Source organism: Bacillus rossius, chromosome 7 (assembly GCF_032445375.1).
Source record: "Bacillus rossius redtenbacheri isolate Brsri chromosome 7, Brsri_v3, whole genome shotgun sequence".
NCBI lineage: Eukaryota > Metazoa > Arthropoda > Insecta > Phasmatodea > Bacillidae > Bacillus > Bacillus rossius.
Window position 1 is genome coordinate 36,787,715 of NC_086335.1, and position 17,095 is coordinate 36,804,809.

The window sequence follows — 17,095 nt, forward strand, 5'->3', positions numbered from 1 at the left end:
TAGAATATTGCTGATACTACCACTACTAAGAAAAATTATTTTTATTCATGGTGAATAAAAAACTAATAAACTACATACAAGAAAGTTACAGAAGAGGGTCACTGGTACATATATGGTATGTCACAGTTACTATTCTCAACTTTATCATTCTTTCTGTTACTCTCTAAAGGATACAATCCAAAATGTCCTCAAACTATTCGAAACATCAAAGCATAATATTTAATCAAGGAATAACTTAATTGTACACAGCAGGAACAAACCAGTTTGACTCGTGTTATGCAAAGATCTTCAAATTGTGATTTCTTTTTACATTTCTGAATGCAGTTTTAATGAGACAACTAAAACAGTAATAAGGAGTATTCCTTTCATAATACATTCATTTATGCATGTACCTCATCACCCCAGTGTTAACACAAATTTGATCCTGAAAGGGTTGTGATTTTATGACTCATTTTGAATCAGTTAGCTATTATCAGTCCTCATCACATTGTTAATTAAGACACTATTGTAATAAGTTTGTAGATTTATGCAATTGTTATCCAATGTAGCAGTTATTTTTTAGCAATTCTAATTCATCTGCGAATCTTAAGCTTTTTAGTAGATTCCTGTGGCCTGGCCCCCCCCCCCCCCCCCAGAAGATCTGGTCTGTTAAGGAGTGGTCTCAACCTACGATAAGCATGAAGTAAGGAGTTTCTTGGGAATCTGTGCCTACTATGGGCACTTTGTGCATGGGTTTTCAGCAGTCACACAACCACTGCATCACCTGACTGAGGACAAGAGAAAATTTCTATGGACTTCTGCATGTGAAACTGCCTTTCAAGACCCCAAGGAATCCCTATGTACTAGCCCCATACTTGCCTACCCCCATCAACATGGAGAGTATATACTCGGCACAGATGCAAGTGGAGATGGGTTGGGAGCTGTACTTTCCCAGGTTCAAGATGGAAATTAACGAGTAATAGCATACTACAGTAAAATTTTGTCCAAGTCTAAATGCAACTATTGTGTCACAAGAAGGGAACTCCTGGCTGAAGTGAAGTCTCTGCAACATTTCCACAAATATTCATATGGGAGAAAATTCCATTTACACACTGACCATGCCGCACTTAAGTCACTGCTACAATTCACGAATCTAGAGGGACTACTTGCTCGGTGGATTGAACAGATACACCAGTATGAATGTCGGATAGAACACAGGACAAGCTGAATTCACAACAATGCCATGCTCTCTCCCTAAGACCTTGCAAGGTAGACTATAACCATTGCAAAACGGCAGATGAAAATAAGGGAATCGAAGGCGTTTGGCGAAGAACATAACCAATGGTGAAGATAAAATGGGGTAATGCTAGCTTGGAACAGCACAGCAACAAGACTCTGACCTGGGACCCATTATAAGCTGGCTAGAGAATGATATGGGACATTCATAATGGCATGAAATATCTAATGACCGAAAGGCTGTAAAAGCTTACTGAACATGTGGGATGCCTTAAGGATGGTGAATGAGTTGCTAATGAGGGCATGGGAGAGTCCAAATGGAAAAAGTAGTTAACATGCAACTACTCCTTCCGAAGAGTCTAGTAGCAGATGTGTTGAAGGAAATCCATGATGGTACCTCTGGTGTTCACCTAGGGGTGAACAAAACTCCAGCCAAGATCGGTGAAGTGTCGCCAGGATGTGGAGGCTTGGTGTAGACAATGTGAAGCATGCCCAGCTAGATAAGGGCCACAACCGGAATTTTGGGAAAATGAGAGCTTACAATTTGGAAGCTCCCTTTGAGAGGATAGCCATCAACATCGCTGGACCATTTCCCAAGATAACAGATGGTAACTGATATATTCTAGTAGCAATGGATTACTTCAGTAAGTGGTCAGAGGCTTACGCACTTTCTAACCAAGAAGCCACTACCATTGTGGATGCACTTGTCAACAACTTCATTTGCAGCTTTGGGGTACCAACGGAACTCCACTCAGACCAAGGCCGCAATTTAAAGTCTACAGTTTTTCAGGAGATGTATTGGTTGCTGGGAATAGATAAAACCAGGACTACAGCCCTAAGTCCTCAGTCCGATGACATGGTAGAGAGGTTCAACAGAACTCTGGAGGAACACCTTGTCAAGGTTGTGGCCGATCATCAACAGGATTGGGATCAACATATCCAGTTATTCCTGATGGCATATAGGGTTGCCATCCATGACTCCACTGGACAGACCACTGCGAGTATTGTGTTTGAACAGGAGTTGAGGCTGCCTTGTGACAAGTTCAGTCGTCCTTGCCAAGAGCGGACCAGCACCACTGACTATGTCAATAATCTGGAGGAGAGTATGGTACTCATTCACAATCAAGCTCGCAAGAACCTCCAATTACCGACCAACCGAATGAAGATGAGATATGACTGGAAGGCTAACTCGACTGGTTATCAGTAAGGTGATTTGGTGTGACTGTACAATCCGCAGCGAAGGAAGGGCAGGTGCCCTAAGTTTCAAGTGGCATGGGAAGGCCCTTATGAACTGATGAAATGGATAAATGATGTGGTCTATCGCATCCAGAGGGGAAAGAGAGGACGAATGAAAGTGGTACATTTTGACCGATTGAGAGAATATGCTGGAAAAAAGGTTTAGGGAGGAGACAGTGTAAGGCGCCAGCATGGCCACTGATATCATCACACATGCCATTCCTTCGGGGATTACAGCAGCCCGACCTTCCCCCCCCCCCCCCCCAACCATGCTTTTTCGTCCTTTGTGCTGTTATCTATCAGCATGGCGGCCTGGGAATTCCATGCGGAGTGGCATGAATAAGTCATTATTCTGGATGCTTCGAGCACCGGGTCGGCCCAGGATGATGAGACATGTCACAATCATTCCAGTTGGTTCCAGAAAGACTACCAAGGATATAAAAGCAGCAATGCCAGGCGTTCCGAGAGTTCCGAAAGTGCAAGTTGAGTGAAGTGTGCTTCGGCAAGGAGGATGAGATCCCCCCCCCCCCCTTTTGCGAGAGGCTTGACGCGGAGCGATGGGACTGTGCGAGTGCGACTGAGTGGCGCGAGATTATGCGTGGACAAATGCGAAGTAAGGGACGAACCACTGTTGAGCCTAGCTCCAGTGAGGAGTGTGAACTGTGGACTTGACAGGTACTTAAGTGATTAATGAACAGACATTTTTAAGTGTGAGTGATCTGTGAATAAACATTAAGTGTGGTGATTTGATTAATAATTTAAATTAGTAGTAAATAAAACTGTACAAAAATTAATTGGGCTATCTTTGTGAACCCATTTTCCCCACTTGTAACAACATATTCCTCTACATATCCACTACTTTCCTGCCCTCTCCTTTCTATTCTTTGTCTCTCCCCAATCAATTACTTGATCTGCCTTACAGCCTTGCTATAGTGCATCCCAAATGTTTGCGAGAGTCAGGAGCGCGAGAGTAAGAGGAACGGAAGGGAAAGTAGTGCTAAATAAGAGATGTGGATACATGATTCGTAATCTATTGTGTAAAAAAAAAATTAAGTATTTTTAAGGACCCATTTACTTCATCGCCTTCGCCAAGAGGTAGAACTTTTATTTGTAATATCACAAAATACCTTAAGGAAATAACAATTATAATAGTTAGTGCAGAAAAAAAAAAGTCTTTGATTAGTCAACTCTTACAGATATGCCCCTATTGTCCAGAATGATCTTTGGAACCCATATCTAACCCAAGCACACTGTCTATGTGAAATTTGTAGTCCTAACGTTTAATTTGGTCACTCATTACATTTACTTTATAAATTCAAATTAAGACCGCAAAAACACCTTTTTAGTTTTCAAGGTGAGATACAAAATACAAAAAATAAATAAATAAATAAATAAATAAATAAAATAAACATCTTTTATACATAAAATCCTGTCACATGGCCCGAAATTCGCCAATTGTACTGCGTATGTGCGACACATTGTTTGCTGCCACATCAGAACCAATTAAAACTTTCCAATACCCTCATTTATCCGTTACTTACAAGCTATCAGTCTTTATTAAGTAGTTTATTTTAAGGATTCTTGGTGAAATTTAAGGTCTTTTAAGGGCCCTTATTCAATTAAAGACAAATAAAGTATTTTTAAAGTATATTAAGGAGGCATGCCTATCATGGGATACATGCATCAGCATCATTACAATTATTAATTCGTGCAAAATCAGCACTATTCGATTCCCTACCCAATATGTACTTGGCTCTGGCGGTCCACTCCGAAATACGTGTTTCAACTACCCAGCTAGCAAGATGTCTGGCCTGCACCGTTTTACTGCAATAAGACCTTCATTCATCTAATTATAACTTCAAAATATGGGGGAAGTAAATACATGAATAAATAATACATAATTTGTCATTAAACTTATACAGCTCCTATACATATGTTAATAAGTTAAGTAAGTATTCTTAATGCAATATAGAAATTTAAATAGATTTTTCTATCACAGCACAAGGGATACATTTTTCTATGTATAATTTTTTGGTTAGAAAATTTAAACATATAAATTTTAAACATACTGTATTATGTACAAAATAAAATCGGGGCAGGACAATGATATACTGTATGTACAAAATGCTAAATGACTAGTACAAGAGGTACGTCAAAAATGTTAAAAAAAAAAAACATACAATTTTCATACTGGCACAAACTATAAGGCATAATGGCAACAAAGTTTCAAATGCAGAACATTGTCAGAATAATAATAATGTGATTCATGTAATATACAGCTACAGTAATAACTGTATAAACTACACATCCACTGCTGTCACATTTGGCAGAGAGCCATGTTTTTTGATATGTAGCATGATATTTGCTTTTAAGTCAGTAGCCACAAACACTGCTTTTTCACAATGAATTAAGAACACTATACATCTTGGAAAATGAATTGCTATAAGATGTTTGGTGCCACTCTGCATAATGTTAAACCCCAAATTCAATAGTTACAAGTTTCAGGAGTAATGGAGTAATGGGGAATAAAATAAATAGGAGAAAGAAAATAATTGAAGACAGTTAAATATAAGGGAGATGAAGTGAAACACATGAAAAGCGAAACAGCAAGATATGTGGCACTGACTAATGATGATACAGGCACAATGAATTAATTTTTGTATAAAACTTCCAATCATGTGGCCCGAAATTTACACATTGTCCTGAGTTTTTAAGTATTCTTAATGAAATTTAAGCACTTTTAAGAGCCCTTATTCAATTAAAGACTTTTTATTAATATCAAGGATGATTACGAACCCTGTACCTTAAATCATGTGACATTGTTCTATCAATGTTATTCAAGGAATTGGAGAACCAGACTTTCTTAGAAGGGATTGGAACAGGAAGTTAAAGATGGTTAACCTGGCTTGAGATATTTTGCCACAATGAGGTATGATGAGAACGGAGCATTGACGTAGTGAATGGGTGGGGGAAGTGGGAGTACCCAGAGAAAAACACTAACACACTGCAATGTTGCCAAGTTACATACTCGCAAAAAAAAAAGTAGGTTTTTTTGTCAAACTGGCTAATGTTGGGGCTGTAACTATTTCACTGCATAAACTACTTGGCATATCTATCTTGTCACGTAATGTGTGTACAAGAGCAAACTGACAAAACAGATACATGAACAAAACTCAGGACTTTTCCAGTACATTAATAAAAGTTTCTTTCAACATTTTTGTACCATTTTACATACAATATATACAGACAAGATTTTATGTTGAGTTGTGATAAAACTAAAATAACACCGTTCAGCATTTCAGTACAATATATAACACTGAAATGAAAGTTAATACACCATATAGCACCGAACAGTAACTAAAAACATAAAATCAATCAAGTATTAGAAATAAAAAAAAATTAACTGATATCACAAAAATGTTTTAATATGCAAATTCATTAAATATAATTAATTTATCATGAATTTTATAACAAAAAAAATTATTTTACGTTGATCTTAAATCTCTTATTAGTAGTATGTTTTTACATGAATGATATTGGTACTTTTTCAAACACACAAATATTTGCTAATTTATTTTAATTTTATGAGTACCTAGTTCCATTCTTAACATTATTATTAATGATTTTATTCTGTAAGTCAAAATATTACTATTTCAGTGAATTCCAGCACCATTACTTTTATTGGAACATTCCTTCAGCTTCGTTACTTTTTTCTGTGACCTTTGTGACCTGCAGATACTCTCTATTTTTAAGATAAAATGATACTCCAAATGTGACATCATTTTTTTCATTGTGCGTTTTGTTTCAAGAAAGCCGAACATACTTGAACCAACATGAGAAGAGTAAAAATGCTAATGAAATAGAGTTGTTAAATCGTTACTTAGTGTCTAAGTAATACTAAGCATGTTTATGGGAACAACACTATAATTCCTAGGAGTATCTAGTTTTAAAAACAGTGTATTACTGAGAGCCAGTAACTCACTGTTATGTCTACAGACTCAGGCTGGAGGAAATGTGACTGTCGATGCCAGTACCTTTTGAAATAACAAAATGTAAACACAACAAATGAACTAAGCTCAAACCTTAAATCACAAGTACTACGTACATATGTTGTAAAATACAGTTGTGTACTGCTAACACATCAGGTACTCTAAACTTCCAAATTACTAATAAAAAGAACAGAGACTTTCTTGTAAGCCAGGGGTTTCCAAATTTTTCAGTTTAGGGTGCACTTACAGGTTTAATATTTTGTCGCGGCACCCTACCCAGCGGAAATATATGTACAACGACAAAAAAGATATTAAAGATTTTTTTTTATGACACTAGGCACAGGCATGAAAACAAGTACAATCTGAGGCTCACTTACCACAATTCGAGGCTCATATAGGTATATATATTAGAATTGACACATAAAAATATATTATTATTACAGAAAAATACTAAAATATTCAGTGTCACGTTAATATGACACGTGAGCTTCGTGATCTTCACATTTTTTCAAAGCATGGAATAAGGCCTGACACTGCCACTCTCATTTCTTGCAAAACGTCTGGTTCGGCAAAGTATCTGCAGTTTTTATGATTTTCCTCTTGCAGAAAAGTGTGAATTTCTTGATGAATATCGAATGCACAGAGTAAGACATTTCCATGTGAAAGCCATAGTGAATTACAGTAGTATAGCAGGGCCGTGTGTTCGGCTCCCATGTCCATGCATAGTTTTTTGAACAGTCTGGTTTTCAGAGGCCTAGTTTTTATGTAGTTTACTACGTCTATGACAAGTTCTAATATCAAGTTCAATTCAGAGCTCATCGACTTCGATACAAGTTCTTCCCTATGGATGATGTAATCTGTCCACATAGCACGGGGTGCTTTACTGCGAATAAGTGCTTGTAATTCTCCATAGCAGCTAGACATTGATCGAGCACCATCAGTACATACACTGATACACTTTTCCCGATCCAAATCATTGTCAAGAATTTCAAACAAGTCTTTAGCCTTTGCTCTTTCAATGATACTTTTGTAGAACAGAAGGTCTTCAACAATAATTTTATCATCCAGAAAGTATACGTAACAAATAAGGTGTGCATCTTCATTACTGTCAGTCGTCTCATCAAGTTGTAGACCAAAATTCATTGCCATTTATTTGCTCTAATAATTTATCATTAAGATCCTCAGCTGTATGATGGATTCTTCGAATAATAGTGTCGTTAGATAAAGGTACCTTCAAAAATAGTTCAGGGTTCATACACAAATTGAAAAAAAAATTTCTAGGACATTCCCAGGACATTTCACAGATTTTCAAACATAACAATTGTTATTTGATACTATGTTGTAATCAATAAAATGGCAAGCACTTAATTCAAAGATAAACACTAATAATAATAAAAATGCTGTTTTTCAATATTTTTCCAGGATTCTAAACTACAACAAAACAATTATTACCTTTTTTAACAGTTTTTAGACAGTTTTTCAATCTCTTCACTTAACTTTGCGACTTCGGCTGCCGATTCACATGATTTTTTCCTGTATGTGTTGAACTTTGAAAGTAGAGTGAAATCATTTCTTTTCTCAGTAAGTAATGCCATTGAATCAGCTTCTTTATTCATTGAATCAATTGATTTCTCAATCTGCAGCTTCTTCTTCTTCAGTTCTTGGACAGTTTCTAACATGTGTGACCTCTTTCTACTACTTTCCTCTCTAGATGTTTGTTTCTTCTGTTCATCCATGAAGTGCTGATAGCGCATTCTTAATCATCTAGCATTTGCCAACAGTTCTTTACAGAAAATAACATCACTTTTTTATCTTTAAATTCATCGTACACAATCCTAATTGTTACTAGAGAGTTTTTTCTGTTAAATTTTCCACAAGCATTTCTCTGTTGACAGAAAAACCATGTTCTACAGATGCTTGGCCATGAGACAGAGTCAAAATAAGTTTAAATACTTTCCACAAATCTGCATACTGTTTGTTGTCCAGGAAATATTTACAAAAAAATAATCTAACTTTTGAGTATTTCTATGAAAGTTTGTAAACTGTGAAGGATCTGGTGACACTTCTGTGAGGAACAACTTGAACTGTAGTAAAGTTGCATCACACACACCTGTACTGATCAGTTTTCTATTTTCAATCTGCTGAAGCAACATTTTAAATGTTTCAGTGGTTTCAGTTTCATTGCATAGTAGAGTTCTAGGGTCAAGACACCTGGAAAATCTCACTATAGGATATTTCAATGGATTTTTATCTTGAATTCTTTTAACCAATACTTTCAATAACTGTAGACATTCAGATTTGAACACTAAAACATCCTTGTCTGTGACTTTCTTTTGTGTAACACACATAATCAGTTGTTTTCTTGTTGCAAAACCAGTTTCAATACTCTTCGTAAACACTGTGGTATCCTTGCTATTAGGATCAAGTGCACACAAATCTACATCATCGTTTGCCTTATCCAAAATTTCCTTCTTTATGAATAATGACATTAGTCCATACAACAATTCTATTGTGTCAGAAGCTTGGAAAGGAATCATGGGAGAATCAGTCTGGTAGCACTTGAGGTATGGTTGTATCTGACTTCCAATAAAGGAAAAAAAAGACAATTTGGCAACCATCAGTGGATCTTTAGTAGCCTTCTTAACAGTCTGTAAAGACTTGGTACACAGAGCAGATTTGGGTTTACCTTTGTAAGAATCGACAAATTCTGTAACTTGTGGCCAAATAGCAATAGCCCATTCTGAAACAACAACATCCTCCACCCAAAGGAAAATATCAACTTGAAAGCTTTGCAGCTGTAAATATATTTTTATGATTTGTGACAAGAAGGAAACTGTGATTTTTTTCCTAAGAGTATTACTGACAAATTAATATAAAAGTTAGAATTATGTACAGATCTGACTATAAGTAAATAATAATATCCTTATTTTAATGGCTTTAAAAATGTTTTTACTAGTATCTCTGTATTAATATATAATGTTCATATTAATTTTGATCATTAACTTTGGGAATCCACAAAAAAAATCACATTGGTGAAAACACTGAAATGAAAAAAAAAACAGCTTTAAAGTGCAAGTTCGTCTATTACGCCTTTTTAGTTTATAGATGAATGTCTACTTCACGACATGTTATCTATGAATTTATGTTTGTTTACAATACATGCTGCACGGACGGAGAATTTACTTCAGTTAAAGGAAACTTAAGTTATTTAATCAAGTGTTTTACTGTAACACAGAGTGTGCTAAATAAAATTTCAAGGATACCGATAAAATTTCCAGGACAATTTACAATTATTTGCGAATTCAAGGACATTTCCAGTACTGGAAACGTTTTTTTGAAATTCCAGGTTTTCCAGGACGTGTATGAACCCTGTAGTTGTCCCGCCGATTTTCCCACCATAATATAATATAAACCATGTCCAGAGCAGCTAGTAGAATAAGCTCTTTTGCGATGGTGTGAGGTTTTTTGCACTTTGCTGCCCTGTATGGCAGCTTGAGATGCTAGCAGTGCATTGCTAGGTACTGAGGCTTGTTGAGTGAACACTTTTTTTTTGTTTATGTAAATCTTACAACTCTTATTTAAAAATTCGAAAGATTTTTCATCCATGGTAGGGTGCTTGGTCTTGAGATGTTGCTTTAGCTTACCCTCTTTTATCGCATAATCGTCGCATGCGCGTAATCGTCGCACCCATATTTTAGGGCGTCAAAATTTGGATTAAAAAAAAAAAACCTCTCGCGTAAATGTTGCATGATGTTTTTGGTCCCGCTATTAGACGCCGAGCACTTTGTGTAGGTATCTTTTCTGTATAAAACAATGTATTTTAAAGTATAAATATAATATTTATTCAGAAATTACCGCGTACTTATTTAAATAATGGAAATACGAAGCTGTCTGATGTGTAAATTTTCTTTTAAAGACTTTTTAAACGTTATAATCTTCATTGTTTGTCTGCGTCGCCGCAGTGTACCGCTTACAAAAATGTAGCCAGCGCTCGTTGCAATCGTTACTGTTTGGTATTGTTGCTTCCCGTATAAAGTGCGCACACAGTCGAAAATCGATATCTCGCCGATTGTAGGTATCTCTTCCGTATAAAATGATGTATTTAAAAGTATAAATATAATATTTATTCAGAAATTACCGCGTACTTATTAAAAAACGGTAATATGAAGCTGTCCGACGCGAAAATTAAATTTTAAAGACTTTTTAAACGTTATAACCTTTATATGATCGTCTGAGTCGCCGCGGTGTACCGCTTATAAAAATGTAGCCAGCGCTCGTTGCAATCATTACTGTTTGGTTATATTGCTTCCCATATAGAGCGTGCACACGTAGTCGAATATCGATATCTCGCAGATTACATGCAACACGCTCTCTATGCTGAACCGAGTTAACTACATTTGATATCCCGCTCACTCGGGTTTACTACGGTAGTTACGCGTTCATTCGGCTTGCATTTGGATCACAGATTTTTTTCTATTTAAAGTTTGTTTTTCTATTTAAAGTTGAAGAAAGGTTTTTGTTGCATGACTTAATTAAATTGTTTGGCGTACTCTTTTATACTTCACTTTGTAAATAAACGTACTTTCCATGAATGGGTTTTGTTTTTATGAATACTTTATCTAACCGAAATTTTTTTTTTCCACATAATCGTTGCACCCCTACTTTTCAAACTTGATTTTAGAATAAAATGTGCGGCGATTATGCGAGAAAACACGGTACTTGGGAGCATACTCTCGGGCACTATAAATTCAAAAAAAGCACACACTGTGGTCTTTCTTCATTGTTTACTTCAACTGAAGTAAAGCCTAGGTCCAAATAGCTATCATCGTTTTGCGATATTTCCGTTTTTTTGCTCCCCCGCCACGTGTTGATGGTTGATCACTCTCACTTAAACTATTGACTTGCTTATTTAAAAATATATATATATTTCCATTTTGCGACTGAGTTTTAAAGAAAACACAAAGCGACACAATTAAAACAAAGCAACCGACATTTGCGTGCTCGTAGGTTGGCACTCCTACTTAACAGCCTGTGCGCTCAGCCAAATATTGTTACAGGACAATATATGAAACTGGTAACGAAAACGCGAGACAAGTAATGTCAGCGAACCTGGTGGCATGGAGTGTCACTACTTTTCTTTAAAGTACACGAGACTAGTATAGTAGTGGCATCTAGCGGCGTGGAGTGGAAAATAGCCAGAAAGCAATGCAGTAACGTGTCTCGCACTTCACCAATGCTAATTGGTCCAAGTTTCCCCCATATTGTCATATTAAGATATTTGGTTCAGGCGCATGTAATCAGCTGATCAGAGATCACAGTTTTTGGAGGCTCCAAGCCATGTACCCAAATCAGCTGATTTACATGTTTACGTCTGCTGAATGCACAGGCTCCAGGCCATGTACCCAAATCAGCTGATTTACATGTTTACGTCTGCTGAATGCACGGGCTGTTAGTTGAGTAACAGTGCAAACTTACGAACTGTGATGTACAATCTCATTTCTGAAAACAACCTGAGCGTGAGTTCCGGCGAATGAAGTGAGCGGTGCGTACAGCACGCACAATTTGAATTGTTTATTGCGGATATAAAGCAAGTTAAGTTTCCCGGGAAGAGAGAGGAGGGAGGAGTGCCTCACGGTGCCCCAGGGCTGTTATAAGCATAAAAGAGCAGCTTTCCCCTGCCAACTCAAGACTCAATATTACCTATTACGGGAAACTAGTAGTACTAATTGCAAATCAACAAGTAAAAAAAAATATGTTAATTCATCACATTTCTAACATTTAAAAAGCTTCAAAAAGAACTAAAACATATGCATCTGTACATAGCAAGTTGGTTAAATACCATTTCATAAACCATGCATGTTATTGGCCAAGTTGGCAGATCACACAAAGCAAAGTACCTCCAGCTTAAGTCTTCAAAGACATGCTTTTAAATGATTTCAAGAATTTAAACATATATATTTTGACAAGATGTTAATAACTAGAAAATACAAAAACAAACAAAAAAAACTTCAAGATTGATATTTTAAAGATTTAAGTATTATTTATAAATAAATAAATAAATAAATAAAGAGGAATTACATGAAGCCAATTCTACTTACTAAATTGAATATCAAAAAATATTCTGCGTAAGCATGGTATGTGAGATCGTACAATTTATACTTTAATAAAAAGAAGCTATTGTCAAAAACAAATGCAACAGTGACTACTCTGAAGGAGTCGCATTCCCCTTTTGTTCCTTCCTTTCACGATTTCGGCGAATCTTCCTTTGTAGTGTCATGACACCTGAGCAACATGTAAAAAAAAAAAAAGCAAAGATCAGGAATACAATATTCAACCTCAAAAATTTTCTCCTTAGATACAATGCAAAATCTCTGTGGTTTTGGATACATAAATCTACAGTTTTCTCTGCAAACTTGATCTTAAAAACAAGCAGAATATCATTGTCTACATGAGATTTCAAAAAAACATATCACCATCCCCCTAAATACCTAATCACTTTGCAAAAAGCCTGGGCAACACCAGGTACTACCTCAACTACTCGTAAAATAAAACAGGAATGAAGTTCAGTTTTAACTTTAGTTACATTAAGATCTGGTACAAGTATACACTTTAAATGAGAATATGAATGGAGTTATTCAGTTAACTACCACTGCAACCTGTGCATCATATCTTTTAACCAAAAAAAAACAACCTAAACATTTTACAAAAGAATATCATTTCAGATCATTGTTAAAGAATGTTGAAAACTTATGGGTTATGGGCAGGGGAAAGATTTTAAAGTGAATAAAATAAAACAGGCACCGTAATACAACTCAATGTATCACATAAGATAACACCCAAATGCAACAAAATTCACCGCAATTAACTTATTCTGTCCATTAAAATTGTAAACCTTTAGTATAAGGAATCTAATTAGAAAGCTAAAAAATTATTTACTAAGTAAAAAAATTCAATTAGGTTATAGTATAAAGTTTTTTTTTCCAGTTTTAATTTTAAATAAATAAAATTACGGTTAAGTGTAAAAAGCAGCAAATATGTGATATATAAAAAGAAAATGTACAAGGAAATTAATAGCAAATTGATTTTTTTTCTATATTAATAGTATTGGAATAATGACATTGACAAAAGGTAAATTTTAAATTTTAAATTATGTATTTCAGGACCAGAAAGGAATTAGAGCCATGATATCAATCCATTATAATGTTTTCCTCATTGAGCCACTGCTGAAAAAATTATGTGATTTTAGTAGGTGCAATAAAACAGGGCTTTGTTTTGATACAAAAAATGTTATAAGTATATGTCAAATTGGAATAATTATGTATCAAATTTATATACTAGTCAATAACCTGTGGCTTCGATCACACAATTCCAGTGTATTGCTGATATCTTTCCATTGAAATTAAACAATGTGATTAATTCCAAACATTTCTACTAAAGAAATTAACACAAATTATCAGGTATGTAAATTAATTCATAACAAAACCGTTTAAAAATGACAATTTCAAAGTGGTTATTCATAAGCCTTTTTATATTTTTCTGTAAAAAATTAAGTCCCTAGTTGATTTTATAACATGCTTTTGCCCGTGTCTTCCTTTGTGTAGAATTCAGGAATGAACCCAGAGGGTAATGAATAAAAAGGGAAAATGAATTAAATAAAAACGCTAGATGAGAGTGATTTGTACTGCATTTTTGCGCTTCATTGACATGCTAAGAGTCGTGGAATTTATAATGTTTCTCACTCTTAATTTAATGAAATATATTTCTGTAGACAACTTTACATGATTTATTATTTCCCGCCAGTAGGTATAAATTTTGGGCTCTCGAACATCTTGAACAACCAACATAGAACTGACCATGCGAGAAGCATGGAGTACCCAAATTAATTCCTGCCATTTTCAATGTTTGGTACTGGGGCTTACAGTCATTGCAAATGCTAACTTAGGCAGGAATTGCAGCTTTTCAAAATGTTATGGCAAATTATTGGGAATTATTGGAATGCTGGTAATCGACACGCTGTCTCCTTTAGCTACTCTGGAAAGAGTATGTTTCTCCCCAGCTCTTGTGACGCACAGCCTGGTACCGTTGCACAATCTCTGAGCATCAATTCAAAACTAAACTGTTATTAGCTTTGTTAGTTCGCTAGCCAGCGTGAGCTCAACTGAGCGGCCAGGTCTCACCAAGGACAAGTACCAGACATCACTATGTGGCGGACACAGAGAAACACTTGCTGTTTGTATTGCACTTGGTTCAGCCATTTTGGCATGAAGCGGTAATTACAGAATCACGTTCCAGATCCATCCCACAGCAACCGTGCATTTTTTCTGGGTATAAAAAGTAGCCCATGTCACTCTCCAGCCCATAAACTATCGCTACGCAAAAAATAATTTTGATCCGTTGCTCTGCTGCTGCGTGAAAGGACAAACCGACAAACACACTTTCATATTTACAATATTAATAGGGATATATAATAAAAATTGTTTATTATTTTCAAAAAATTTACAGAACAGCTGCAACTTCAAGGCGTGTATCAGTCTTGGTAAGCACTTAAGACCATATGTCGTATTAAATGTTTTCAACTAAATTTTACATGACAAACCTGCAGCCAAAGTTTGTCATCCTGTATATGAGTGACAACAGCAATGAAACCTGAAATTTTTTACAACAAAAATGGTCAAAATTGAAACCATAAAATCTTGGCTCTAGTTACAAATCCCATATCAAAAGATATTAAGTGGATAATATTTCTAACCTACTGTGAAAACTGCACACACTGATTTTTTAAATTTTCATTTTAAAGCTGATATAAATTAAGAAACAGCAGAGAAACAAACCAAACAGTTACTTAAACTGGTTTTATCAGAAACAGAATATAACAAATTACATGAGATAGGTTATCGGTGGTCTGTATCAACAATAATTTGCTTCACCTGACATGAATTATGAGAGACAAAGTTATTTCCCGGCGATCGAGGTCTCTCTTCCCCGAGAAGCTGTGGCAGAAGTAGCAGCCTTGTCTGCCTATTGGTTCTCAAGATACTTCAATTTTTTCACCATTCATGGTTGTTATCGTTCGTGGTTGATTTGGGATAAATTAATATAATTATTTCATCGATGGAGGTCTCCCTTGCCCAAGAAGCCGTGGACGAAATCGCAGCCCTTTCCGCAGATTGGTTATCAATACGTAGCCTCTTTAATAACTGCGACTTGGTTAATGTGCACACTGTACACACGTACGTAGTTTGATTTATTGTAGCCCGTAGATATTTTTAAGTACATACAAGATCTGAATGAATTTGGGTTCCACTTTGACATAACATCGGAGGCGATGAGGGGTGAAGTGATGTGATTGGAGCAGCATCAGATTGCATTGGCAGGGAAAAAAGAAAGTACCCAGAGAAAACTCAACTGCTGGCTGCAGCGTCAGTTTGCCTCTTGAGGGGTCTGACTTTTCCAGAAACTGAACCCGGATCTCCTTGGTGGGATGTGAGTGGTCTGAGTGGTCTGAGCACTCATCCACCATGGCCATCTAGTCTGTACAACTTTACACAGATATACTAACTGTACAAAGACAGGGTTCCTACATTCCTGCTACAGTCAAGTTCCCTGAGCTTTCTCTGTTCTCCCTTAACATTTCCCCCTTATCTTTATCAGTCTATCTGACAAGATAACAGTATATTTCAATACACATTATTATCTGAATACATTTAAACAAACATATAGGTCTAATATGCAGAATTTACTACAAAATGATTTCCTGCATATTATATAGTCTGCACTATTACCTATCTCATTACATATTACTACATAAACAACAAAACCTGTCTGAAACACAACAAAATACGTATAAGTGTTTAATCAAACTTTAAGATGATACACTATTGACTGTGATCATGCAAAATACTACTGTGCTTCAAATTAAGAAACAATGGTTTCCATACCTTATGTTCAATTAATGTTATTAGTAAAAATCAGATGGAGATGATTAAGGACACATGAATTTTTATTTAAAATAAATGCCAGATCTAAAATATTTCAAGGATGAAAAATAAATTATACTATTTTGTAACTAAGATATTTACAATTTCCAGGATTATTTTTTCCCCCCTAGTTTTAAAACACCTTTTCTATTCCCTGAGTTTTCCCTGTCAGCAGGAACCCTGATACTTACATCTGATGGCCTGGTACAAAGACGCGGTTGAAGAATGGTGACACTGTGGCACGGTGCGGCCCCTGTGAAGACCACAGACAACTGTCAGTGGACACGGAACACCTCCCAGGGTTCCCACACTTTTTCAGCTAATTTCCCTACGTTTCCCCCCTATTTTCTACATCCCAAATAACATTTTCCCCCTGTCTCATTGGTCTATCTGGCAAAATAAAAGATATACTAAAAATTAAAATAAAAATTACTAGGATTAAAAACACACTTTGACATTCATATCATGAAAACTTGACTACAAATTGTTTTCCTGCATACTGTACTGTTATCATTCCGATCAACACTACGTAACCAACCCCGCCAGTCTGAAAAATATAATAAATATGTAAATTTGTTTGATCTAACTTTAAAATGATACATTATCGACAGTGATCCAACTAAAGACTAGGTCTATAGATATCTGATTCAACTGCTTCAAATTAATACACATGAGTTG

The 17,095-nt window shown here is 35.8% G+C and overlaps 1 protein-coding gene across 1 annotated transcript in view; it reads right to left on the reverse strand.

Moving 5' to 3' along the window:
- Positions 1–610: 610 nt before the first annotated feature.
- LOC134533826 (uncharacterized) overlaps positions 611–17,095 on the reverse strand; it is a 30,853-nt gene continuing 14,368 nt past the window's right edge. Inside the window, exons 6-7 of the mRNA XM_063371508.1 lie at positions 16,609–16,670; positions 611–12,722 (exon numbers count right to left, since the gene is read on the reverse strand). Coding sequence (XP_063227578.1) covers positions 12,643–12,722; positions 16,609–16,670 — 142 coding nt within the window. The 3' untranslated portion in view covers positions 611–12,642. The remainder of the gene's footprint in view (positions 12,723–16,608; positions 16,671–17,095) is intronic.